This window comes from Nelusetta ayraudi, unplaced genomic scaffold (assembly GCF_046127955.1).
Source record: "Nelusetta ayraudi isolate G7.1 ecotype Tasmania unplaced genomic scaffold, CSIRO-AGI_Nayr_v1 ptg000011l, whole genome shotgun sequence".
Taxonomy (NCBI): domain Eukaryota; kingdom Metazoa; phylum Chordata; class Actinopteri; order Tetraodontiformes; family Monacanthidae; genus Nelusetta; species Nelusetta ayraudi.
The window spans coordinates 4,607,456-4,632,733 of record NW_027466061.1 but is presented as its reverse complement, the minus strand read 5'-3'; the positions used below and the strand labels follow the sequence as shown (position 1 = coordinate 4,632,733).

The 25,278-nt window shown below is 44.5% G+C and overlaps 1 protein-coding gene across 6 annotated transcripts in view; it reads left to right on the top strand.

Annotated features, from left to right (window-relative positions):
- Positions 1–16,169, top strand: part of specc1 (sperm antigen with calponin homology and coiled-coil domains 1) — a 65,530-nt gene extending 49,361 nt beyond the window's left edge. For 5 of the 6 annotated variants that reach the window (XM_076020207.1, XM_076020209.1, XM_076020208.1 and 2 more), the window contains 3 exons: positions 10,918–11,034; positions 13,033–13,092; positions 15,219–16,169. In XM_076020207.1, coding sequence (XP_075876322.1) covers positions 10,918–11,034; positions 13,033–13,092; positions 15,219–15,308 — 267 coding nt within the window. In that variant the 3' untranslated portion in view covers positions 15,309–16,169. The remainder of the gene's footprint in view (positions 1–10,917; positions 11,035–13,032; positions 13,093–15,218) is intronic. The other variant, XM_076020210.1, reaches the window with a different exon arrangement.
- Positions 16,170–25,278: the final 9,109 nt, after the last annotated feature.

Genomic DNA, 25,278 nt, shown 5'->3' with positions numbered 1-25,278 from the left:
TGACTGAAAGGTCGACCTGTTGAGCCTCCCGACCTCATGTTAGCGGCTAATTACCAGCCCTGATGTCCAGACAGACCTGCTGATGTGTCCCACAGGTTGAGGCTGCGGGACAGCAAAGGCACATTGACCCACCCGCACGCTCCCGTTTTGTCTCAGTGTCAGTGCCACAGTCGAGCTCTGATAAAGGTCAGTTAGGTTTGCCTTCATCAATACACCCTCGTGCACCTTGCGGCCCCTCTCTCTTCCGCTTCGTCTAAGGTCAGCGAGCTAATAAGTCAATGCTAATTGGCTCCTTAGTGTGGAGGAGTCACCCGCTTGTAATTTATGCTCAGCCGCTTCATCCTGCATAATTAACGGTGGCATGAAAGAGGCAGCCACTCTCCGTGCAGCCCCTCTCTGCCTCGTTCTAATGGTGGAGTCAGGAAACAGGCTCTTATATCACGCTCATCTGTCAGAGCGGTGCCGGAAAAGCTGCCGCGCCACTTCAGGACAAAGCCGGCGGGGAGGAGCCATCCTCGCCAGCGCTGTTATTACAGTCCGAAATGGAGGGGGAAAAAATAAAAGCTCAAACAGGTCAAACAGCAGACTAATTGGAAGGAGACAGGAAGCAGGAGTTGTTGTAGGCGCATGGGGGTGGGATGTGTTTGATGCCCAGGTGCAAAACAGTAAACCCTGACAGAGAACTTTAAAAGGAATGGCAGAGACGAGGGCGTGTGATCAAGTCAAGAAGCTGAAGTGCAAAATGCTTCATCTGTTGTGGTTAAATAGAAAAATATAACACAATATAAGTGTGATGGGGTTACACAGTAAATTCTTGTCTTCTTCTTCTTCTTCTTCTTCTTCTTCTTCTTCTTCTTCTTCTTCTTATTATTATTATTATTATTATTATTATTATTATTATTATTATTATTATTATCATCATTATTATCATTATTATAATTTTTAAGGTTTTTAACACAAACTACTTCACAACTAGCCAACATAGTGCATGTTTTAACCTTTGTTTGCTTTCTCTCTTTAAACAAAGTACTTCAGCGTCATTCACTCTCTCATCATGTTATTGATTTCCTGTACTCACGATTCACATCTGCGGCGAAAGATAAACTAAACGATCACAAGTTTAGATGCGATGCTGCGTGCGTGCTCAGTGCCACTTACTCGAGGTGACGCCTGGCAGTTTGATACAATTTCTCTCTCTTTTTCTATCAAGTGCCTCATCTTTTTGCTAAAAGCGTCCGTTTAGGCGAGCGCAGGGGGTGGGGGAGGGTCGATGAAAGCGGCGCCCGCGGCCTACGTGACTTCAGCCACGCGTCTAGCGGGGCCTCAGGTACACATACGTGTGCGTGCGCACATGCGTGTGCCATATGGACCGTGTCTCTGGACGGGCTGTGACAGCTGACCCAGGTAGAGGAGGAGGGGGTGAAAACATGTCGATAGACGTGCACGTGAACACGCACGACGGCGGGACAGAGACGTGTCCATTGGCCCTGAACGAGCTGACACGTCCACCCCGCCCCCAGGGGGGGCCGCTGAGTGACTGACAGAGGAGGAGGAGGAGGCTCGAGTCCAGACACACTCAGTCACACCTCAGATGTCACATTCTAGGAATCAGGGATCGATCAGCGAGGACCTTAATCTGGCCTGGGTTAACTCTGCCCTGTGGGAGGCTGAAAGGGCCTCTCACAGGAAATTGCTATTCACGAGGGAAACCAGCGCACGTCAGCCAGCGCTGCCTGGACCGGACTCCTGAAAGACGGCGCTGTTGTTTTTGCAAAGTTGTATCGCAGCCGTTTTATCAGGGTTTTATCCAAGAGCAGGCTCACAGCACCCACTCACAGGGCAGACGCAACTCTCAGACCAAAGACTGTTTTTTCCTGATGGACATTTCAAAGTCTTTTATGTTGACTTAGATTTTGTTTTCTTTTTTTTGGTCCTATCAAAAAGTCTTAATTTAATTTAAATGTGTGTCCCTGGATGAGGAGAGGAGGGGCTCCAGTCCTCAGCAGCATCTGGCCCAGTGGAAACCACTGCCGTTGTATATTTATCAGCCACTTTGATGCCTTAATTTAGGTTTGCGTCGCACACTTTTCAAATCTCTTTTTTTTTCCTCCTCTCTCTCAATTAACCATAGAAGCCCAACAAAAATAAATGCTGTGTTTGTTCAGGATGGGAACAATGAGCGAAACTCTCTGAACATGAGGCTCAGCTGGCCCTGACAGAGCACGGCTCATCCGGCCTCGTCTGGGAAACACACACACACACACACACACACACACACACACACACACACATGCTCTCAAAGCCATTGAAGATTGGGAAATAGGAACCCCATGCTAGCGGTGAATGGAGGTCAGGCATCGAGGAGGGAAGAGGCCGGGGATCAAAGACGAGCCATTACTGTAAATTGGCTTGAGGTTGGCTGGAGGTAGTTGCACTGTAATTACTTTATTTGTTCAGTCACACATTGACATCCTCTCCAGGCGGCCTCGTTTTTATTGTTCATGGAAAGTATACTGTGGGTATTTTTTTTAGAGCATAGTTTTATAGTTTGCTTTTTCTATTTTCTGATTTGTATGAGTGTCTCATTTTCATGTCAGGCTGCTTAAATGTGCTTTAAATTCCCCCCTGAAGAGAAACTCAGTTTTTCTAACTGAATTGAATGGAATGAAATTGAATTGAATTGAATTGAATTGAATTGAAGTGAATTGACCCAGCAACTCTGAGTGCAGGAGGAATTGAATGGAATGAATTTGAATTGAATTGAATTGATCAGCAATTGCCCATACTCTGTTGAAAACAACATTTGCTCCATCCCTATTATACCGTTCCAACAACGGTCGTGAATGAATCGACTCCACGTTGGTCCTGGAGATTATCCTCTAACGTCGATGAAGAAGCTAATAAACTCAGCTCAATAATGCTCTAAAGGCAGTGCTATCAAATCAAATGGGAGTGAGAGAGATCATTGTTGTGGTGAATTGCCTTCGTAAATCATCATTATTCAAAGTGTGATAAGCACCCTGCGCTCCTCTAACTCTCCTCTGTGTATCATTGATAGCAGCCCAGGCTATTTGTCATGTTATTATCTGGCCAGTGATCATAACCCAGAAGTATATATAGTTGACCTTTGTTCCCTCTTGCCCATAGTGACCCGTCACCACCCTTTTCCCATCCGGTGTGCAGATTAAGTGTATTAAATGTTTTGTAGACAGTAAATCAGCAAAGTAGAAGCTGTGACCTCCAGCCAATCTGTTCCCTTCCCTGTAGCCTCGTCTCCATCTCGACCATCTGATCGTCATAGCTCATGACTGTGAGTCATTACAAGGCACATTAGGTAATAAGAGTTCCTCTATCATACTTGGTCCCTCCACCACTGCCTCTGCTCCTCAGCTGTCTCCGTCTCCTTCTCTTTCTCCCTTTTCTCTCTCTGGAGTCAGCATTTTTAACCCCTCACTCGCTTGTTTGTAGCCCTATTAGTAGAGAGGTAGAGAGTAATCGCGCATAGCAACACTCTTGAAATATCTCTCATCCATATTGCCGACCTTCGATCGATTCTGTTTGCCTTCATTTTCCATGAATTCCACAACCAATCATGGTTTGATTTACAGAATAAAGGTAAGGCAGCTTTAATTGTATTGCACATTTCCACTACAGGGGCAACTGAAAGTACTTTATAGAAATGAAATGAGAGGAAAAATGGGGGGAAAAAGACAACTGTCCTCAAAAGCCCCACAGGGAGGAGGAAGTGTTGTGAGTCTAACTGGTGCTGAACACTGCAACGCTGAAGCAGCAGTAGCTGCAGTTTCAGCCCTACTGGGTGGCATTTTCACTTTCACCAAAGAATGTTTGGTGAAAGTGACGTTAATACGGCTGAAAGCTTTTCTCATTGGAGGGTTACACTTAGGCTAGTGGTCCCTTAAACCCAGCAGCCACATCACAGCCTGCAGTGGAGTGGACGTCACTGCATCTAACGTCACTGCATCTAATGTCACTGCATCTAATGTTACTGCGTCGAACATCACTGCATCTAACACAGGCGTGGGCAAACTTTGGCCCGGGGGCCATATGCAGCCCATTAAGCTTTTTAATCTGGCCCGACAAACTTGAAGAAATTATACTCATAGGTTGTAAGTCATAAAACAGCTGTATTTCATCCTTTTTTTTCAGTGTTGCAAGAGTCATTTCAATAAAGAGCTGAATACCGTGGTTCTTCAAAGACACACATATTGTTGTAACTTTGTTTTTGTTCATTTTCAATTGACATTAAAGCACATGTTCCCTACATTTCCCTTGATATATGTTTTCTCCTATGATGTAAGTCACCAAAACACTCCATCCATCTGCTCCTGCTTCGGCACCTCTGTCAAATCTTAGAAGCCATTGTGGCTCACCAGTCAAAAAGTTTGCCCACCCCTGATCTTACATCACTGCTGGCACCAGCAGGCAGCCTGGGGCTGTGACTCAATGACTCAATGACACATCTGACTGGTCCGTCTGAATCCAACTCGAGGTTCATTCAGTCCCTTCCCAAGCCCCCCTCTCCCTCTTAAAAAACTCTGTCTCCGGGCTCTTGAGCAGATGGATGTGTTGAGGGATGAGGCGGAGTTCCGCCTGCTGTGCCAGGTCAGGTGACCTCCCAGCCGGGTGACGCGGTGCAACCCGCCCAGCCGGGCTGACGGCCCCGTCAGGCTCTCCGTCTCCTGCCGTCCGCCTCCGACCGAACCTCCAAACCGTCACCAGAGCAGCAGCCGCCGCTGTCTGTTTACTCAGCGCGATGCATTGTGCTGCGTCCTCCCCCCGACCCCTCCCTCCTCTGCCTGATCTACGAGCGAGGTCATTGTTGCAATAGTTCTGCGCTGACATGTGGGTGTCGAGTGTCACAGCGCGGCCGTGTTTGCTCTGCGCCGGCGGCGTGCACGAGCTCACCGTGCGCTCACCTCATCATACTGCTGCCCTCAGCACTACATACACTCCAGTGTGTGACGTGCAGTGACTGCGGCTCCACGTGTCTGTGAAACTCTGGGATCTCCAGGACAGTGGACGCTCTTCACTGGAACCATCTGAGGAACCACGGCCACCTTCCTCTTTTTTCCACTCATCCACCTCAAAATGAAGACCTCATCCGCATGCAGGTCACTGTGCATAGTTTGAGGTGGCAGACATACACGGACACGACATGGGTTCCCCCTCATACCCCCTCGCCCCCCCCAACCCGACCCTTCTCCGAGGCCTTTTGTGGCCAATGAGACGCTTCCTGTCGCTTGATGCCGTGTTTGCTTTTCCGAGCCGGCTCCCAGAGAGCCGTTCTTGTCCGCTGCTGTTTTAGCATTCATGCCCCCCCACCCCCCTGCCTGCCTCTCTCTTTCTCATTCCTCCCCACCCCTCCCTCCTCTCTCTTTTACTTTTCCTACTACCTCGAACGAACCCCTTCTCCTCTCTCTCCCCCACTTTCCGTACTGAGCTCACTCACGCCTGCGTGGCCTGGTTATCGACATGCGTCTGCTTCCACCTCACACACACACACACACACACACACACACACACACACACTGTCCCCCGCTACCTCCCCTATCAGGTTTATTTGCTGCTGTGTATCTCGGCTAACTGAGTCTCGCGGCGTTACTACTAAGTCACTCGTACTAGCATTTTTCCACTAGGTGTGTGTGTGTGTGCATGCGTCACGCTGTGCACGCCGTGCAAGTGATGGACCTCCTGCTAAGAGAGAGGAGTGTGCGTGTTTGCATGTCATGGGGTTGTGGGGTGTGTGTGTGTGTGTGGTGGTTGGGGGGGGGGGTCTGTCATGAGAGGAATGCAGGCAGACATGATTGCACAGGTCTGCCCTGCAGATATAATAAACAGGCAGTGAGTGATGGAGCGGAGAGCCGTGCAGCCACAGGATATCGCTGGCTGGGGCCAACAATGGAGGCCAGTGTTTTATAGGGCTCTCCTGATGCTCATAAGAGAACGTGAGTGGCGACGGGACCCTCGAATGTGACGGCGTATCCTGTTTGTCTTCTCGCAGGTCAGATGAAACGGCTCCTCCTTTAGACGCGGCCACAAATGCACGCTGGTGTTTTTCCCTGCGACTCCGGCAGGAAAATGTGAATTGGACCCTCTCATATTTTACTCATTGCTCAAACTTCCCATAACATACAAAATTACCCACATCAGCGTATAATATCCTTTGCCTGTTGCCACACAGTGAACTTTCCAGAAACGAGATAACTGTGTACGCACAACAAACAACTGCATGAAATGCAATGGCAGTGTGCCTCACTTCAAATCTTCTGCCAGTAGTTAGCGAGCTATTTCTCAGCAAATAAAGTGAATTGGACCTAATTAGCAACTATAACTTTCCTACTAGCTGTAACTTGGACCAGCTGTCTGCGTTTATAAAGTTTGAACAAGTTGGTGCCAAGTTCCAAGTTGTCTGTGACTGTTCGATATGTTGGCCTTTGGTGGTCTGACACTTGTCATTCTTCATCAATGGTTTTATTTAAAAAAAAATGTCTTTGTCTGATCAATGGGCATTCTGTGCAAACAGCTTTGATTATAAAAAAGAAATTGGAGAAATTTACTGAACAATCAAACAGGCGTTAACAGTGTGAACAGTGTGCAGGAGCTTCTGTTTGACTGTGGATGACTTCTGGGTGGTGCCCTCCTCCTACGCACCTGTTCCTCCTGCTGTGCTGAAAGTTTTTTCTCTGCTTTTTGGAAGAAATTTACTGAACAAAATGTAAAAATAAAAATGTGTTAGCCGGAGTAAATGTATACACTATATTACCAAAAGTATTTGCTCACCTGCCTTGACTCACATATGAACTTAAGTGCCATCCCATTCCTAACCTGTAGGGTTCAATATGATGTCGGTCCACCTTTTGCAGCTATTACAGCTTCAACTCTTCAGGGAAGGCTGTCCACAAGGTTGAGGAGTGTGTTTATGGGAATGTTTGACCATTCTTTCAAAAGCGCATTGGTGAGGTCACACACTGATGTTGGTGGAGAAGGCCTGGCTCTCAGTCTCCGCTCTAATTCATCCCAAAGGTGTTCTATCGGGTTCAGGTCAGGACTCTGTGCAGGCCAGTCAAGTTCATCCACACCAGACTCTGGCATCCATGTCTTTATGGACCTTGCTTTATGCACTGGTGCACAGTCATGTTGGAAGAGGAAGGGGCCCGCTCCAAACTGTTCCCACAAGGTCGGAAGCATGGAATTGTCCAAAATGTTTTGGTATCCTGAAGCATTCAAAGTTCCTTTCACTGGAACTAAGGGGCCAAGCCCGACTCCTGAAAAACAACCCCACACCATAATTCCTCCTCCACCAAATTTCACACTTGGCACAATGCAGTCCGAAATGTAGCGTTCTCCTGGCAACCTCCAAACCCAGACTCGTCCATCAGATTGCCAGATGGAAAAGCGTGCTTCATCACTCCAGAGAACGCGTCTCCACTGCTCTAGAGTCCAGTGGCGGCGTGCTTTACACCACTGCATCCGGCACTTCGCATTGCACTTGGTGATGTATGGCTTGGATGCAGCTGCTCTGCCATGGAAACCCATTCCATGAAGCTCTCTGCGTACTGTACTTGGGCTAATCTGAAGGCCACATGAAGTTTGGAGCTCTGCAGCAATTGACTGTGCAGAAAGTCAGCGACCTCTTTGCACTATGCGCCTGAGCATCCGCTGAGCCCTCTCCCTCAGTTTACGTGGCCTACCACTTCCTGGCTGAGTTGCTGTTGTTCCCAAACTCTTCCATTTTCTTATAATAAAGCTGACAGTAGACTGTGGAATATTTAGGAGCGAGAAAAATGTTCACGACTGGATTTGTTGCACAGGTGGCGTCCCATGACAGTTCCACGCTGGAAGTCACTGAGCTCCTGAGAGCGACCCATTCTTTCACAAATGTTTGTCAAAACAGTCTGCATGCCTCGGTGCTTGATTTTATACACATGTGGCCAGGCCAAGTGATTAGGACACCTCCTGATTCTGATAATTTGGATGGGTGAGCAAATACTTTTGGTAATATAGTGTATCTGACGTCATCTTAATGTGTACATTCAAATTGTTGAATGCCCAGCCAATTAGATTAGATTAGATTAGATTGAATTTTATTGATCCCAAATTGGGAAACTACACCAAACTACAATTGTCTAATGCATTATAGAAATAGAACAAGTTCTGTTCGACTTTGTTTCTTTCAGAAGAGAAAGCTGTGCCTGTCTGTTATGAAACAGTAATCAGTAAACCGCAAACTTTCATTCAGTTTTTACATTTATCATTGGATCTTAACAAATACAACGTTTGCGATGATGGATGTCAATTGGATGAGTGCGTGGAAATAATCACTGCTGTCATCTGCACTACACAAAATCAGAATTATATGTTGGTTTTGCTCTCGATGCCTGGGGCTCATTAAAGGACAGGAGATGCTTTTAAGAGACATTTGAGAGTGCACTATTGATTCCTTACTTAGTCAATTTCCCGGAGAAAATGGGGCCACGTGATTGCAGGGCAATGTGAGCAGGTTGTGAGTCTTACTTATTCTCTCTGGTTTGTAAGTGAAAATGAAATTATTTTTGTTTGCTATGAAGTGATGAAATGCAGTGATTTGTTATTGCAGTGGAGTTACTAGGTGGGTTAGGATTGTGGCAGTTTTTTTCAGAGAGGAGAGTTTCAGTGTCTCTCAACACAGCTGTGACACGCAGTGGTGGAAAAACAAGTTTTTGGACACGCAATGCATTTGTGAAGTATTGCATTAAGAATTATCACCCAGTCTCCAGCCTCAAGTGCAATTGCTTTCAGTCCATTTACCCACTTTAACCCACACACTCCCTTCTGCACGTGCTCAACTCCGCCCTGGTCAAAGCTGCAAGACAATGACCTTTGACACACATCCAGTAAAACTACAAGAATTTAGCTTTATTTTTCCCTTGTGAACAACAAGCCTCCCAAAAAAATTGCACACACAGAAAAACATTTTCCCCACACAGATATTTCTGGATGAGGAAGCGCCTTTGCATCTGGACTTAAGAGGTGGTCTGACATCCAGCCAGACTCGGAGCAGAGCAGAAATCACCGGCGCAGCATGTGATTGCAGCCACCGCCGGCAGACGACAGCGCCAGACGCCGCGTCTAGTCTTTAGATGAGGTCATCCGTATTGCCACGGCAGGCGAGCGAAGGCAATCAGGAGTAACACATTTATCAGCGTGAGCTCAAGGGTCGTTCATTACTGCTGCTGCCGAGCCGGAGACGGGATTTTCCATTCCTGTCCTCGGGACTCGGGGCTCTGCTGCTGTTTCTATCCATCACGGGGTGGATTTGGTCCTGCCTGCGTGCCAGGTTTTGACGGCCGACTGCTGGAAGCAGTGACAGTCGGCAGCGGTCGGGTCCTGTGTTCAGGAGCGATGAAACACTGTGTGGTGGAAGCACCTTATCGCTCGCATCTCACCTTAACACAGGCTGTGTGTACAGACGCAGAGATGCACCCAAGATATTCAGATTTAATCCAAACACGGCCTTGGTTGTGTTTTCATTTTTCAAAGACAGAACTGCCATGGCAACCAGTGGCCACCTGAGTTTGTGGTCTGGTTCTGAGTGCCGCTGCAGGGATGATGGAGTGCGATACACTCTGATCACTGCGAGGTTGTAACAGTCAGAGTGTGCAGTTTCTCTTGTTCCACTGAGTTACCACAGTGTTTTCAGTGCACGCATTTGCACATCAAATATGAATTATTTAGCAGAGTGGTGGGTATGTCGCTGTGGTTGGTTCTTAAAGCAGCCACTAAAGATCATTAACTCAGGGTTGCTCCAAGTTTCTGATGTGAATTTCCACTTTAAAAGGACATTTCTGATAATGGAGCCGGCAGCTGTGAAACTCCACTAACCCAAACCAAACCAAGTTCTAATGGAGTAAACGATCACAAACACTGACACTTACACACAAGGCTCAGGAGTACAGTAAAAACAGATTAAAAATCAGTATAAATGATCTGACAGGAAGCGTATCTCACAGGAAATTCCAAAGCTTTTTCTGTTTTTATCTCTGTTCACCCCCACACCTAATAATAATATAAGATTTGATGTTTTTAGATGCAAACAATTTCATGAGGTTATCATGACTTGTTGTGAAGTACCAAATATTTATTTTTTCTACTTTGGGGTGATTGGCTGAGAGCTCGAAGGAAGGGCCCCTGAAGCCCCCAGAACCATCAGCTGAGGGGCCTGTGAGAGTGTCACCATCCCTCATCATGACAAAGGAACAAAAAGAACTCAGAACTGGAAATAACTTGTCTGTCCAACCACGACGACAAACAATGGAGCGGAGGAAGTCCGAACTTGCGAGCTCTTTTCTCTTATCGGGTCCCCAACGCACGAAAGGGCCGGCTGAGGTGACGATAGTCTGTGAAACGTGCACGTGCGCACGCACGAGAACGCAGCAGAATGGATGTGCCGCTGCGCACGTTCCTCCCCCTCTGCGCTGTTTGGACAGTTTTAAATGGGATCTCGCAAGAGGATCCTCTGAAGGAAACATGAGCGGATGTTAATGGGGGGCTGAGCGACCGGCAGCGTCGCCTAACAGCATTACATTTTTGATTTCATGTTGTTTCCTGACTTAATTGCTTTATCTGCTTTCCTCTGGTGGCTCGGCCGCCCTGTCAGGAGGTCAACCTTCAGCACTCTGAGCTCGCCACCAGCGTGTGAGAGCGCCGCCGCCGCCGCCTTGTCTGTGACTTGTCCCTTTCTCTCACTGCCCCACCTCTCTCCCTCTCTCTCTCTCTCTCTGTCTGTGTGTGTGTCTCTCTCTCTCTCTGTCTGTGTGTGTCTCTCTCTCTCTCTCTGTCTCTCTGTCTCTCTCTCTCTCTCTGTCTCTGTCTCTCTCTCTCTCCCTCTCTCTCTCTCTCTCTCTCTCTCTCTCTCAGAACATTGATGTGACGAACTTCAGCAGCAGCTGGAGCGACGGCTTGGCTTTCTGCGCCCTGCTGCACACGTACCTGCCCGCCCACATCCCCTATCAGGAACTCATCAGTCACAACAAGGTAGAGGATGTCAGAAGACACACAGAAGACACACAGAAGACACACACACACACACACACACCCAAAAAGACTTTGCACGGTGCTCTGTACAACTGGCCAGTTCATACAGAACAATGGCGCTTCTCACCTGGAGAGGAATTTCGGCTGGTAGTTACTTCCTGGAGGCTCGAAACACCTTCACATGCCCACAAAGTTTCTCAAATGATCCATGGAGTGCGTTTCAAAGCATGTTGACCTCGGGCCAGAAGTCAACATTGACTCTAAATACTTGCCTTTTCAAACTCTATTCTATTCTGTTCTATTCTATTCAAACATATTCCCTGCACTCAGGTGCCTGCAGGCTGATCATCCTCACTCTGATTGCTCCTGATAGCCTCACACAGTCTTGAACCTTTCATTTGCAACTGCGGAACTTCTAGAAATCAGCAGCACACAAAATCACAATATGTTGTCTGCGTAACATGTGCAAGGAGTCGGCCTTCGCAACGACTCTGTGGTTTGCCACCAGAAGTGAAAGTAGAAAAAAAAAAAAACACCTCACTCCTCTGCTGAGCTATGAGCTCATTTTTCTGGCAGTCATTTTTTTCCGCCATTAAGCTGCAAATTTCCCAGCGTTCTCTGCACTGCGTTCATTTCACAGCTCTGCCATATGGGGCCATACAGCCTGGACATGAATAATGAATGCGCTGTTTTTGCGGCTATACTGTAAGTGATCCTGATCACGGGGCTCCGCGTTGGCAGCCTCCTAACATGGGACCTCAGGAACATGAGGTGTATAAAAACAACATCACTTCTCTCTGGGACGGTTGCAACATGAAAACAATGAGCCGGCCGTCACGGTGTATTTACCCTGAGCGGATGATGACATGGCTCAGAATTATTCAGCAGATCATTTGTTGCCTGTTAATAAGCCTGGCTGAGTGACCTTCCCCTGCCGCCTGAACCTTTGCTCAGTATAATCTTTCCCACCATGACGCCTTCGCCGCCCTCCTCTGCATCACATTTAGATGGAAAAATGATTAATAGGCGAATTATTACTCAGTTGAGAGAGGGGAAACTTTTGTAAATCGATGTAGGAAGTTTGTAGGAAGTGTTGCTCAGATAAAATCAAGTCAGCTACTTGCCAAAAAGATTACAATTTTTCTTCTACACAAAAGCCATTTGAGAAGGATATGACAGATATTTGAAAGAGAGGATCATTATTGTGCACGAAATCAGTCTTGGGGGCTCCAACCCCAGCATGAAGCTCAGCAAAGAAGGACGCAGCTTAACTAACATGGTGCCTCCTGGTGCTGGCTTGGAAACACCTGGGTGGGACGACTAGTAGAGGGCAGCTAGCGGTGGAGGCATGTTGCATGGAGAGGAGTGACAGCTGACACCCACCAACGCTTTAAACTTTGTCAGTTGACAAGTGATGGGTGCAGTAGAGGGATGAGAAGAGACTCAGGGGACGTGCACATGAACATGAGCTGTCTGAACTTCCACCAAGTTCCAGGGCTTGACAAAACATTGCGTCATTCGTCCTGGGAGAGCATTTGTAGGAAATGTTAATGTTAATGTGTTTGGGGGGGGGCAAAAACACCTCAGACCGGAGCTTTGTAAGATGGATCAGCCAGATTTCGGACTACAAAACCTGAGCGGCTGAGTCCCAAAGTCAAAAATGGGTTGTGATCACAAGCACCGCTTCCGCTGAGGAGGAAACGCTGCTCTCTCCCTCTTAAATGGAGTGCGTGTGAATCGAGGCTATGTTCAAAATGTGCAAAATCCGGACGAGAGAGATCCGCTCCTGTCCACAAACATCTTGTCCTTTGCAGCTTAACACTTTGCAAACAAACACAGACGATGACACAGTGCACTGGGATCCTCACATAAACAAGCTGAGGCTGATACATCAGCCAGCTGCGTCTCCGGTGTCACTGCTGGTTTATGTTTTTGTGGAACGCCATGTGTGGCGGCGCTTCAGAGTCCCTCGTCAGCCGACCGTTTGTTTTCTTTCAGGTCCAGAATCTGACTTTGGCCTTCCAGGCTGCTGAGAGTGTTGGCATCAAACCCTCCCTGGTGAGTTCATGTGCTGCCGACCGCACACGCAGCCTCTGTCACAGCAGAGGAGCCTCTTTAGTCCAGCAATTAGACACAGTGATGCGACGAAACCTGAACGTCCCATGACATGCACATTTACATTTCCAGTGTTTTCTAACATTGATTTGACTGAAGATTCAAAGCGAACTCCACAGGAATGAAGAAAGTCCATCCTTTGTTTGATGGGGAGATTTTTTTTTTTTGTTCCATAACTTGCAGTTGAACATTTTGTGACATCACAAAGGGTTCTCATACCTCTCCTAGGTTAGTTAAAAAACAACAACAACAAAAAAAAAGCATTCTCTGACCTGCAGAGATTGACTTTTTTGTCCTTTTAAAAAGATCCAACAAAGCCCCAGGTTCTACAGGAAGCTTAGACTTGGCATTTTTGTTGCGGCCTGTAAACAAAGGGCTAAATCAGCAGTTTCTGGCACGGCAGGGTGGAGGCGATGAGGAGGCAGGACCCAAAATGCAGACAGCTCTGGGTTGCAGATAGGAAAAATATTTATTTGAAAAAATAAACAGAACTAAAAGAAGGGTGGCGTCAAAGGGAAAATTTAACCAAACCAGGAAATACAGACAAAAGAAAGCGAGATGGAAAAAACCATGATGAGAACTTTGGGAAAATATGAAACAGCAGAACTGATTCCAACACAAAAGCCATAAAGAAACAGTGACCGGACAAAGACAAAGGGAGATGAGGACTATTTATCCAAGAGGGTGTGAGGTGAGAACAATCAAGGGCAGGAATGACAACGAGACACAGGTGACGAATTCAAGGGGCGACAAAAAAAAAAGAAAAAAAGGATGTAAAGCGCAAAAAATACAAGGAGACAAGACGATCGAAATCAAACAGGAAACACAAAGACAACTGATCACGACATCTTCATTGATAAATAATCGCGCAGCCCTGCTCTACTGTAATCCAGCAGTGGAAAATAAACCAAAGCGGAAAAGGCTTAGTGGCTGTAGTCTTCATGCTGGCAGCTCTTCATCACTGCCGAGCTCAGCACTCCCAAAAACTCTCCCTGCTGATACTGACTTTGCGCCTTATCCAGAAATTACACAGTCACTCCGATTGGCTCAGATGAGAGGAAATCTCACCACATTTGGAAAAATCAGTCAAACTGCAGGGATGGCGACTGGCTTGAACCAGGCGCTGCCCCCCCCAGGTGAGTCAAGACCTCACCAGCCAGGTGTTCATTCTACCCTTGATCCGTTTCAGCAGGAAATGTTTTTTGTAGGACAATGTCATTGAAGGGCCAAATATGCCTCTTCCTGCAGACTGATGGAATTCAGAATGAAAAATAACAACCTGAAAAATTAGCACGATATGGGTCACTTTAAGCAGAAGCAGCTGGTCTGATTTTCCCCATTATCTTTGTGCAATGTTTCATATTGAGGGCTGTTCAGAGCATGTTGGCACCTGGTTGTTTGCTGTATCTTGCAGCTCGGAAGGATACGGCTGAGATCTGACTGATAAATGGCCTCACTTTTGTTTATATACTGTTACGAAAATAAAAGCCCAGAAATAATCCAGAAAGCACATAAATCAGGCTGAGAGCTTCAAATTCTTATGTAGCCTGCGGGACATCAGACAGGAAGGAAGTGAAGGAAGTCTTTCACCAAGACCAAAGTTCACATTGTCTTATAAATTCTCCACTTACGTGCCAGGAGACACACGGAACAGACAATTAGCAGGATGGCGCTTTTTTTTTTCTCTTCAGCATAAACTGCATGAACGAAAAAAATAATTAAAAAAGGAAGGTATTTATAAAAAATCAGGAATTCAGACAAGTTAAAGATGATCTATTTTTCCTGGTGCCTCATCACTCCCTGCACTCCAAGTGTAACTATTAACACATCTTCTCTAATTTAACTCTAATAGATCTTAAATAAAAATACACACACATACACAGACACAATTTTAAGGCAAGATAAACCTGTTTCTCATTCAGATCAGTCTCTGTTTCAACAAATAAGCCAAAGCACAATATTACAGCCTTTCCAGTCCTGAAAAGACTGAACCTATCTATCCATCTATCTATCTATCTATCTATCTATGAAAAGTCTTGGTGAAGTGTTGCCGTGTCTCCCTCCCGCAGGACATGGAGGAGCTGCTGAGGACGGACCGGCCCGACTGGCAGAGCGTCATGCTGTACGTCTCCCAGATATACAAGTACTTTGAGACCTGAGAGGTGGCAGCGACCAGGAGGTGGAGGGCCGCCGCTCTGTCCTGAGACACTGCGCCGTTTGTCTTTCACTTCCCGTCGGCATGGCCGGCGCTTACCGGACAGACTGACCTTTGACCCCTATGTGGGCTTTTTGACACAAAGGGAAGTTCCAAAGAAAGCAGTCTGCGGTTCGACCTGTCGCGGTGCACGTGAAACCGTCAAGGCGAGACTCAGATGGACCCGTCAGGCCACGCTTCTCTTTTCACAAGCCTACGTTGCTTCATGCGCGAAGCAGGTGTGACTGTTTTGCTGAAACGTTCCTTTGATGTATTAATCACTTCCTCTTTTTTTTTATAGGAGCTTCCACAGAACAAGCTGATGTTTTGCTTTTGGAGGTTAGAGTTGAACCTCAGCACTCCGTTAAGTTTGATAATGCTGAGGCAGAACTTGTCTTCTCAGAAAGCGTCGAAGCCAAATAGCAATTTTGTGGATTTCTATTTTGTCTTTCTTGAAAACTGATTGATTTTGTTTAGGTAGAAGGGTTGAGTTAGGGCAACTGGACTCAACCCTTCTACCTTAAGATGGCCTGGATGACTGAGCACCTTCACAGACATAGATTTTGTTTGTTTGCATTGTTAACAGCAAAGGGACTTGCGGAGTCTAACCGTCAAAACTGCACATTACTATAGTTTCTAGATGATTTTCCTCTAGTGATTTAAAATACCAGCTGCTTTGCAATAAATACACGTCTTTGCATGCCATGTTTAGCTGTGAGGGACGGATAAAGTGTTATATTTGAGAGCTGCGGTACAATACTTGCATTATAAGTGTGGAAATACTTTTATTTTGGAAGATTAATAAAGTGTTATTTATTTATAAGAAAACTATCCTGTGAGATGCTGGTGGACAGAAATACATCAACTTTTCTATTTCAGAGTCAGAGCCTCGTTGGATTGGAACCATGCAATAAAACAATTGTCTGTTTTTATACTCGGTTACCGTCTTTATTTACTTGCTATTATTGTGTTTTACACAAAGTGTAATTATGTCTGGCTAAGCTTTTTTGTTTTTCCACTGTGTCCATTAAACGTCTCCGCCAAGCACTATAAAGCACATGGGTATGTGGGAACACCGAGTGCAAATGCATTTTATACGGAAATACTGCAAAAAGCTTTGGTTGGATTTGGAGGAGAAACTAGAAGGAACAACCTAGTAACAACCTCTGTCACTGGGACAGAGTCAGACTGTTTTACAGGTCAGACAAGTGCAGATGTGGAAATATCAGGGATTCAGCGGAATCAACAAGGCTGCATCCCAGTTCTGTTGACAGTTGGTGTTTTGTAATCAGTCACCACGAAATCACAGTGGACTCAATCTGGGCAAATAGCTGAGGGAGGTGGAAGCCTGACTACCATGATGAAGACTGGCAGTTCAAAACTCTGTTGACAACTTTAGGTTTTTAAAGTCAAGGAAAGAGGGAAGATTCTGAAACACACGCAGAGTTTTTACTGTGCGTATCTAAGTTAAGTAAAAAATAAACACTCAAAGAAATTAGACTTTTTTAAAAAAAAGTTGGAATGGATATGTAAATAAATCTAGCATATAAATGAACGCATCATTTCTTATTAATTATTCATTACCAAAATAGGATTCAATTTACTATTGTATTTATTTCAGTTTATATGAAAAGATGGTTTGCTTGATGCTAAAACACTTCTCCGTGTTTTAGTGTGAGCACAGTCAGGTTTGCATCCTCCTGAGCTTTGAGGTCATGATGAGGTCATGTTTCCGTTGTCTCCGTCTTTTCTCTTTCCTGGGTTTCATCATTCAAAAGGCTTTTGGTGATCGGATCACAAAAACCTCTTGAAGTGAGTAAAGGGCAAACAGGGCCTAAGTTAGGATCGAATGAGGTGTCGCATGCGCCACGGCCGGTGTTTGAGCACCTGAAGCTATTTATACGAATAAGGTCATGCTCTCAGACTGAAGAGGTGTAAATGTAGAAGAGCACCGCTCTCTATGGGAGGCCGTTTAGGGCAAAACATTGAAATGTGCGCGCACGCACACATTGAAAGTGTGCACATACACACTAAAAACGTGCACGCATGCACTGAAAATGGCAACACATGTTGAAAACGTGCACACACGCACAATGACAATGCGCACATACGCACTGAAAACGTGCGCGCACACATATGTACAATGCACATTCAAAATTAAATTTTTGACACTCCACCAGCTTTTTACTGTGGGATTTGTGGAGCGGGGTCGTATCTCTCTGTGAGTGTGCATGTAAAAAAAAAAAAAAAAAAAAATCGGGGCGCTCGGAAGTTGTTTCGGTGTAAACGGAAGGCACTGCCATCTTGGACTTCAGCTTCCGGTTTTACCAAGGTGTCAAAATACATGTCTTCAGGTAAAGGTTGAGAGGTTTATTGTATTTCACAAGTCAGCAAATCATTGCATATTCTAGATTGTAAAAAGAAGTCCAGTGGGCTTTATATGACTTGGAAAAATATACCTCCATAGGTTTAGTTGATGTCCAACTAAGTACTATTTGTCAATCTGTAAGCAGTAAAGCACACAATTGTCCATATGGTTGCACAGCCACAAGGCACATCACCTTCTTATAAATCTTACTGCTCGTTCACCATTGTTTTATTTTGAAAATTAATATGGGAAGTTATGGGTTTTGTAGTTCACGGGTGAGCGCGAAACAAGAAGCATCAATTTTACTTTAGGACAGTGGCAATGGCTGGCACCCCGTCGGAAGAGGCAATCGGTCTTTTGCGGAGGCTTCTTGGTTCACCAGAACTCCTTAATAGTTTAGTGAACCAAGAAGCCTCAGGAAATACGATAAACCCAGTCAACAATGACAATAATGAAATAAGTGTGCTGTTTAGGCCAAATCAGTGCCTAAATGTTAACATGAGCAACAACCCGCAACCTTCCGCGGCTCAACAGGCGCGGGCACCTCGCTTCGAAGCCAGGCGATTCAGCAACTGGGGCGGGCCAAAGTCAAAAAGAAGGTGGGTGACGTTCATCCTTTTATTATTATTTCATTATTACAGTTCAACATAAACTACACCTGTTAATGTTGTCCACTTTCCAGACCGAAACAACCGTATCGGCGTGAAATTACGTTTTTCAAAGACGTAATATTGCTCCTCAGCCCCCGAGACAAAAAAGTCCCAAAGCAACAGACGAAGGCCATGTTACACGGAATTCAGGCCACATATTGAGTGCGCTGGAGGTTGATAAGACATGGTACCAACCCACCCTCCTACTTAAACTGCGTGAGGCGTTTGATGGGAAGATTCCTTCAGAAGCAAGGTGTGTCATGTCGGCATGCTAGCATAGCCAGTTGTATAAAGCTAGCGCTACCTATTTACCTTGTTAGCTGATATTAGATAGTTATATTAGTATGATGAAATAAGCAGACCTTACGTTAAGTATCTGACGAGTAGTGAAAGAGCTAGGGGTACCTGTTAGACACGAACAGTGAACGTTACTTTTCCTTGAGTAAAAATATAACGGTTTTACTTTTGACAGCAAATTCTGGTTTGTTTTAGTCTGTTGAATAACACAACATGTACTTTTATTCTTATTTTAATCATCTGAAATTTCTTAGTCTAAGTCAAGCTTTTAGTTAGTTTGACTAAAATAAGACTAAAACCACATAGTTTTATTAAAATGGAGGAAGACTAATAAGAACTTGCTGTCAAAATTATAAAGTTATATTTAGTATACGTTACATACGGAAACGCATTGCATTCACTGAATTAAAAAAAAATTAGGCACCAGGATCTCGTAATTACGAGAAAAGATCTCATAATTACAAGATCCTGTCGCAGAATTTGATTTTTTTATTCAGAGAATGCAATGCGCTTCTGTAGTTACAAGATCAGATTTTTTTTTTTACTTATTTAGTTTTACTCTGTGAAAAAGCTAGCTAATATTTTTAGTTATTGTAGATAGATAATTGGTGCATGTATTATATACTACATGTATAATATTTATTTTTGTGGACATTTTATAATTCTGTTATGGCATGGACTGTTTGGACCTTAGGCATAAAGAACAGAGGTTCTGTATTGCACTAAATGTAATAAAACATAAATCAATATTAAAGAAAACAATTCATTTGTTTGTTATTTGGTATTTCAGCCAGAGATGACGGATGCAAGCACAGAGGAGGATGAGTGTGTGGAAGAGGATATGTTTGTCCCAGCCACTGTAATGGAATTTGAAACGCTTTCTTCACAGCCCTCCACAAGTCACCACACCCCTAATCGTTGGTCAGACCCCAGACCTGAAGTCCATGTCCCAGCTACTGCAATTGCTTCATCAGTTCCCTCCACAAGTCACCACACCCCTAATCGTTGGTCAGACCCCAGACCTGAAGTCCATGTCCCAGCTACTGCAATTGCTTCATCAGTTCCCTCCACAAGTCACCAGAACCAGAACTGTAATCGTTGGCAAAATGATTATGAAAGTTACATTAACCTCATATATGAGACAACAGATGAAGATGATGATGACCTGTACAGTGCCGTCATTGCCAGTATTGAAGATCAGACGTAAGTGATTTCATTAAGTGTAGAATTGTAGGCAGATACAGTGCAGACTATAAGCATTAAGACTTAACACTTTTTCAGTAGCTATGAGCTTTAAGTGGCAACTTTGTGCTCTAATTTAAATGTATTTCCATTTCTGTCAAATTAAGCTTTGGAGCTTTAGCCCTTTTTCTTAAAGTTGATCTGTTAACCCCTAAAGACAAAACAACGGACAGAAGACCCCTATTATTGTAAGCATAGTTACTAATAGATTTGTCATTCTTTTTTTTTTACGCAGCCAAAAGAACACATCCCCATTGCAAAAATTCTGAGGGAACTTGGGGAAAAAATTGATAACTTGCAAGTGTGCAAATTCAACATCAATCGTTCTGCAGTCCTCGATGGAGCAATAAGGGGGTTCAGATGGCTCTCCTATGACCCAAATAAGATGATGTCCATAAAGTTTTCTGACGACAGGGGAACCACAGAAGAGGCTGTGGACCTTGGTGGCCCTCGCCGAGAGTTTCTACGTCTGCTGATGGAATCATTGGCAGAGTCCGATATGTTTGAAGGACCAAAGGGACACCTCAATTTGGCTCTTAGTTCCTCTGGTGTGTACATCTGAATTTTTCACAATATATGTATGAAGGGTGTAATTTTTGTTGTTGTTCTTCATTTGATTTATTTTAACAGTGCTTTCGATACAGTGGCATGTGCAGGGGTCACTCATCGTTTTGTGTTTTGGATAGTGTTTCTCAGGTCTAGTTTTTTTTAGATTAAAACACTTTGTCGGGCAGTGTCACAACCCATCCTAAACAAAGTGATCTAGAGGATTCACTGATGTAACCAGCCATGGTGCAGTTTTACCCTCGTGCTGCTGCTGATTGGTTTCTATCTTGTATATCAACTTTTTTTTCATCTATGCGAGAGGACAGATATTACATTGCTGGCAGAGCAATTGCTGTTTGCCTGGTGCATGGAGGCCCCCCACCATGTTTTTTCTCAAGAACTCTGTAGAGGGGCCTGATGCAGGCAGGCCTCACCTAGAGGACATCACAGACATGGATCTCCATACTAAACTGAAACAGGTTTGTAGAGAGTTTATTTTGTTGCCAATACCAGTACGTTGGGCTGGGAACGATACGCTTTTCACATGATTTGGTAACTTTTCCCAACCTGGCTTAACTGAAAAATTTTAATTTGGAAAAAGGGGCGACACGGTGGCGCAGTGGTTAGCGCTGCCGCCTCACAGCAAGAAGGTTGTGGGTTCAATTCCGGCCCTGTGACCTTTCTGTGTGGAGTTTGCATGTTCTCCCTGTGTCTGTGTGGGTTCTGTCCGGGTTCTCTGGCTTCCTCCCACACTCCAAAAACATGCATGTGAGGTCAATTGAACACTCTAAATTGTCCGTAGGTGGGCATGTGAGTGTGAATGGTTGTTTGTCTCTGTGTGGCCCTGCGATGAACTGGCGACTTGTCCACCCTGCCTTCACCCTAAGACAGCTGGGATAGGCTCCAGCAGACCCCCGTCACCCTGAGTTCAGGAAGAAGCGGGTATAGAAGATGAATGAATGAATTTGGAGAAGAAAAAGATTTTTGACCAAAAAAAAAGATTTATAAATCGTAAAACAAAAAATTTAGATATTTATGTGAATTGTTTTTTTTTCCTCCCACCCCTTCCAGTAATATTGTGCATGGTTCCTGGACTACTACGGGGATTTTATGTCTTTATTCAAGCAATTCTGGTTCTCTTGTTTTTCTCTAATTCACTCACTCAGGTCTCTGAAGCCAAAACACTTGAAGAGTTGCAACACTTCACAGAGCCGCTAACCGACTACGTCGCCACTGCTGGCTGCTTGCGACATTTGACAAGCCTGCTTGACAAGGAAAAACTCTTTGTTTACACACAATATGAATATAGCATTACATTGCCATTAACAGTATACCTATGTTATTATTCCAACACATACACTTTGTTCATTTAATACCTGGCTGTGTTGTTCTTTACCTCTACGTAACTTTGCTCAAGACTGATGTCACCAGAAGCCTTATATGCCACAAACATTTAATATTTATTCTGACTGCCTCGGTGTGCCCTCTTGTGATCCTAGAACCCTGACTGCTGAATGTATGGATGAACTTTTTGACATAAAATGGTCAGAGATGGGAAGCAACAACAGGACGGATGAAAACAGAGTGATTGCCTTCTGGAGGGATTATTTACAGGATGCCGAAGGTGGGTGATTTTTTCTGCAGTGGTATGGATTGTGGCCTGACATCATTTTGCAGCTAATGTAGGCATATGGATTAGACTTTAACTATTGTGCACCGTTTGATAAGTGTTACCTCGAATGTTCATGGTCAGGAAAAAATGTCAACATAAAACCTTTGAAAACACCAGTTTATTATTTATATGCATGTGAGCATTTTTTGACAGCCATTGTATAATATTGCTTCACATCTATGTAATGGTAATTATACCAAGAGGAAAAAAATATACTTTTACTTTTTACATTTACTTTTAGTTGTTGTTTCAACCGTAAATGTTGTTGTGGTATTTTTCAGAGGACGAAGGACCGTCAAAGCTTGGAGACATTCTGTCATTTGCAACAGGGTGTGATGTGATGCCCCCCACTGGGTTCTCTCCTAAACCCTCACTAGAATTCCAAAGAGGGAGATACCCGATAGCAAATACATGTGTCAACTGTCTAAGAATACCTCTTCATCGGTCCTACGAGGACTTCAAATATAACATGAACTTTGCGATCCGAAACACTCAGGGTTTTGGAATGGAGTAAAGTAAGCCTAGCCTAGTGTTCACTATTTTGAAATCTGTTTTTAAAATGTTTGGATTTCTTATTCAGTTCAGGTGTAGGCTAGGTTAGAATCGGTAAAGATGGATTATATTCATTATCTTTTCGCTTTTCATAAGCTCAGTGTTTTTTTTGTCAAGACAAGGGTTTTTGTTCTTACCTTCTTGACATGTGCCATCCTGTGACACTTCTGAGGAAGACGCAAGTTCTGCCGAAACATGTCAAGAAGGTAAGAACAAAAACCCTTGTCTTGACAAAAGACAAACTAAGTTACTGTTCAACTGTACATTGAGTTTTCAGATCAATGTGACAAGACAACAATAACGATTTCTTTTTACGGTGTTGTCTTTATTTCTTTCTTTGGAAATTACTGTTTTGTTTCAGGGAAATTGACAAGTGTAACAAATAAATTAATACCATGGTTACCATCCTCAGTGAATGGATCGATCACCTGGCTGATTTCCTCAAGAGTGGAGTCATTTATACTGAAGTTGTTTACAGGAACCTCAACATTGTTGCTGAGATGAAGCTCAGGCATGGGTCCACTGTCAGCAGTCGCTGAAGGTTCATCACCATCAAAAACACCACTCACAGCTGTGCTGTTCTGTCCAACATTGGTAATCATACCTCTATGCCACAATTGTAAAGGAGTCATGTGTCTCTCAGTGGATAGTGCATGGTTATTCCATTGGTCTATGAATTCCCTGACTGAATTTGTGGAATATAAATATAATGCAAACTAAACATATGTAGCTCAGAAAGTGAATCAAGTATGTGTTCATTCTGCATGAAAGTAAACAGATCAGAGTAATGGTATGATTCCACACTATTAAGCTCGGCCCAAAGTCTTTCTGTTTGCTGGTTATGTACACTGCGGCCTGTTATTATGCTGCCTCTGTTTGGTCCTCTTTGCCTCAGCATATATCGGGCTACCTCTGTGTTCTCCATACCACGATCACACCTAACTCGTGAGGGCATTCCAAAGTTTTGAACTCCTTCCTGGAATAGGGATAGTACACTGGAAGCCCTGTTGTTGTTGAGGCACTCAAGGTATACAATTGTCCGACAGTGTCCATCTACACAGCCATAATAATAATTTATTATTATTATTATTGGAAACTCACGGCAAAAGTTGCCTACTGTCTAAGCTACGTGATTGGAAAAGTTGGTAACTTACCACAACTCATTAGGTCCCGCTACATGGTAGATTCTTCGACGGATGGCGTGAGAACGACGCAGGCACCGTCCGATTGGGTCTATTTCTTGCAGAACGCGTCGAACCCTCCAACGCTGAACACGTAATCCTCTAGCGCGCAGACTGCCGCGGACATATGTTTCACCGGCATTCGGTGTGTTGACTAAAAATCTGCCCAACGATTGCCATCAAACGTTCATCTGACAGTGATGCGTATTCCTGTGATGGAATACCAAGACGTTGTCTGTGACGAAATAAGGTTCGCCGATCGATGCCAAACAGTGAAGCGATTCCTTGCCAATTCAATCCCAAATCCAAACAATGGTTAATATGATCCGCTGTCAAGTCGTACCTCGGACGACCAGGGGCGCCACTTGCAATAGTTGGCGGAATGACAGTGCCTTGATGTGCCGGATGTTGAGGTTGCTGTAGAATGAGAATCATTTGCCCGTGTATTGACTCTAAGAGAGTGGTACAGTCTCTTGATTCTGCACTTTCACCACGACGTGCCACATAAATCAAGGAATGGATAGTTCGTGTACAGTGCCACAGCTCAGTGAAGTGTCTGGGTTATCTTGGACAGATTGGATGCAGTGCACGACGCGGACGAAAAAATCATACATTTCGTCAGTGTTTCCTAAAGCACATGACTGATCACGGGCTAAAAGGCAAGCTAAAATGAAAAATACCAACTGCATTTTCATCTTTGAGAGTACCGCACAGACATGCAGCCTTGATCCAGTTCCTTGGTCCAGACTGTCCTTTTTAATGATCGACCTTTAGCGCAGGTTTCAATTAAAATAAATAGTGAAGAATACGAAAGAAAAAAAAATCCAAAGTCAAATTAAAAATAAATTTCCATTTAAAGTAACAATAGAAAACAAAACTGTACGAACAGAGAGGTGCATGATGCTTTTATAATTATACAGACCGCTGTGAATGACAAAAAAAAAAAACAAAAACAAAAAAAAAGAAATCCCAAAGTGTGCCTTCCGTTTACACTGAAACAACTTCCGAGCGCACTGAAATGTTTTTACACGCACACACACAGAGATACAACCCCGCTCCCCATATCCCACAGTAAAAAGGTGGTGGAGTGTCAAAAATGTTTGAATGAATGCGCCCATGGTTGTTGTTGTTTTTTTTATAATTATTATTTATGTTTTTTCTTATTTTATTATTATTGCACACTATCATTGTGCGTGTGTGCACGTTTTCAACATGTGTTGCCATTTTCAGTGCGTGTGTGCACGTTTTTAGTGTGTATGTGCACGCATTTCAATGTTATTGCCCTAAACGGCCTCCCATTTATCTAAACTCACAGGCCGCCTGTTTGCTCTGGGCAAGATTACGACCAAATACATCCATACGCGTGCACGTTCCGCGTACGTGGGTGGGAGGAGCGAGGGCAGAACTGTACGAACACGCCAGCTCTG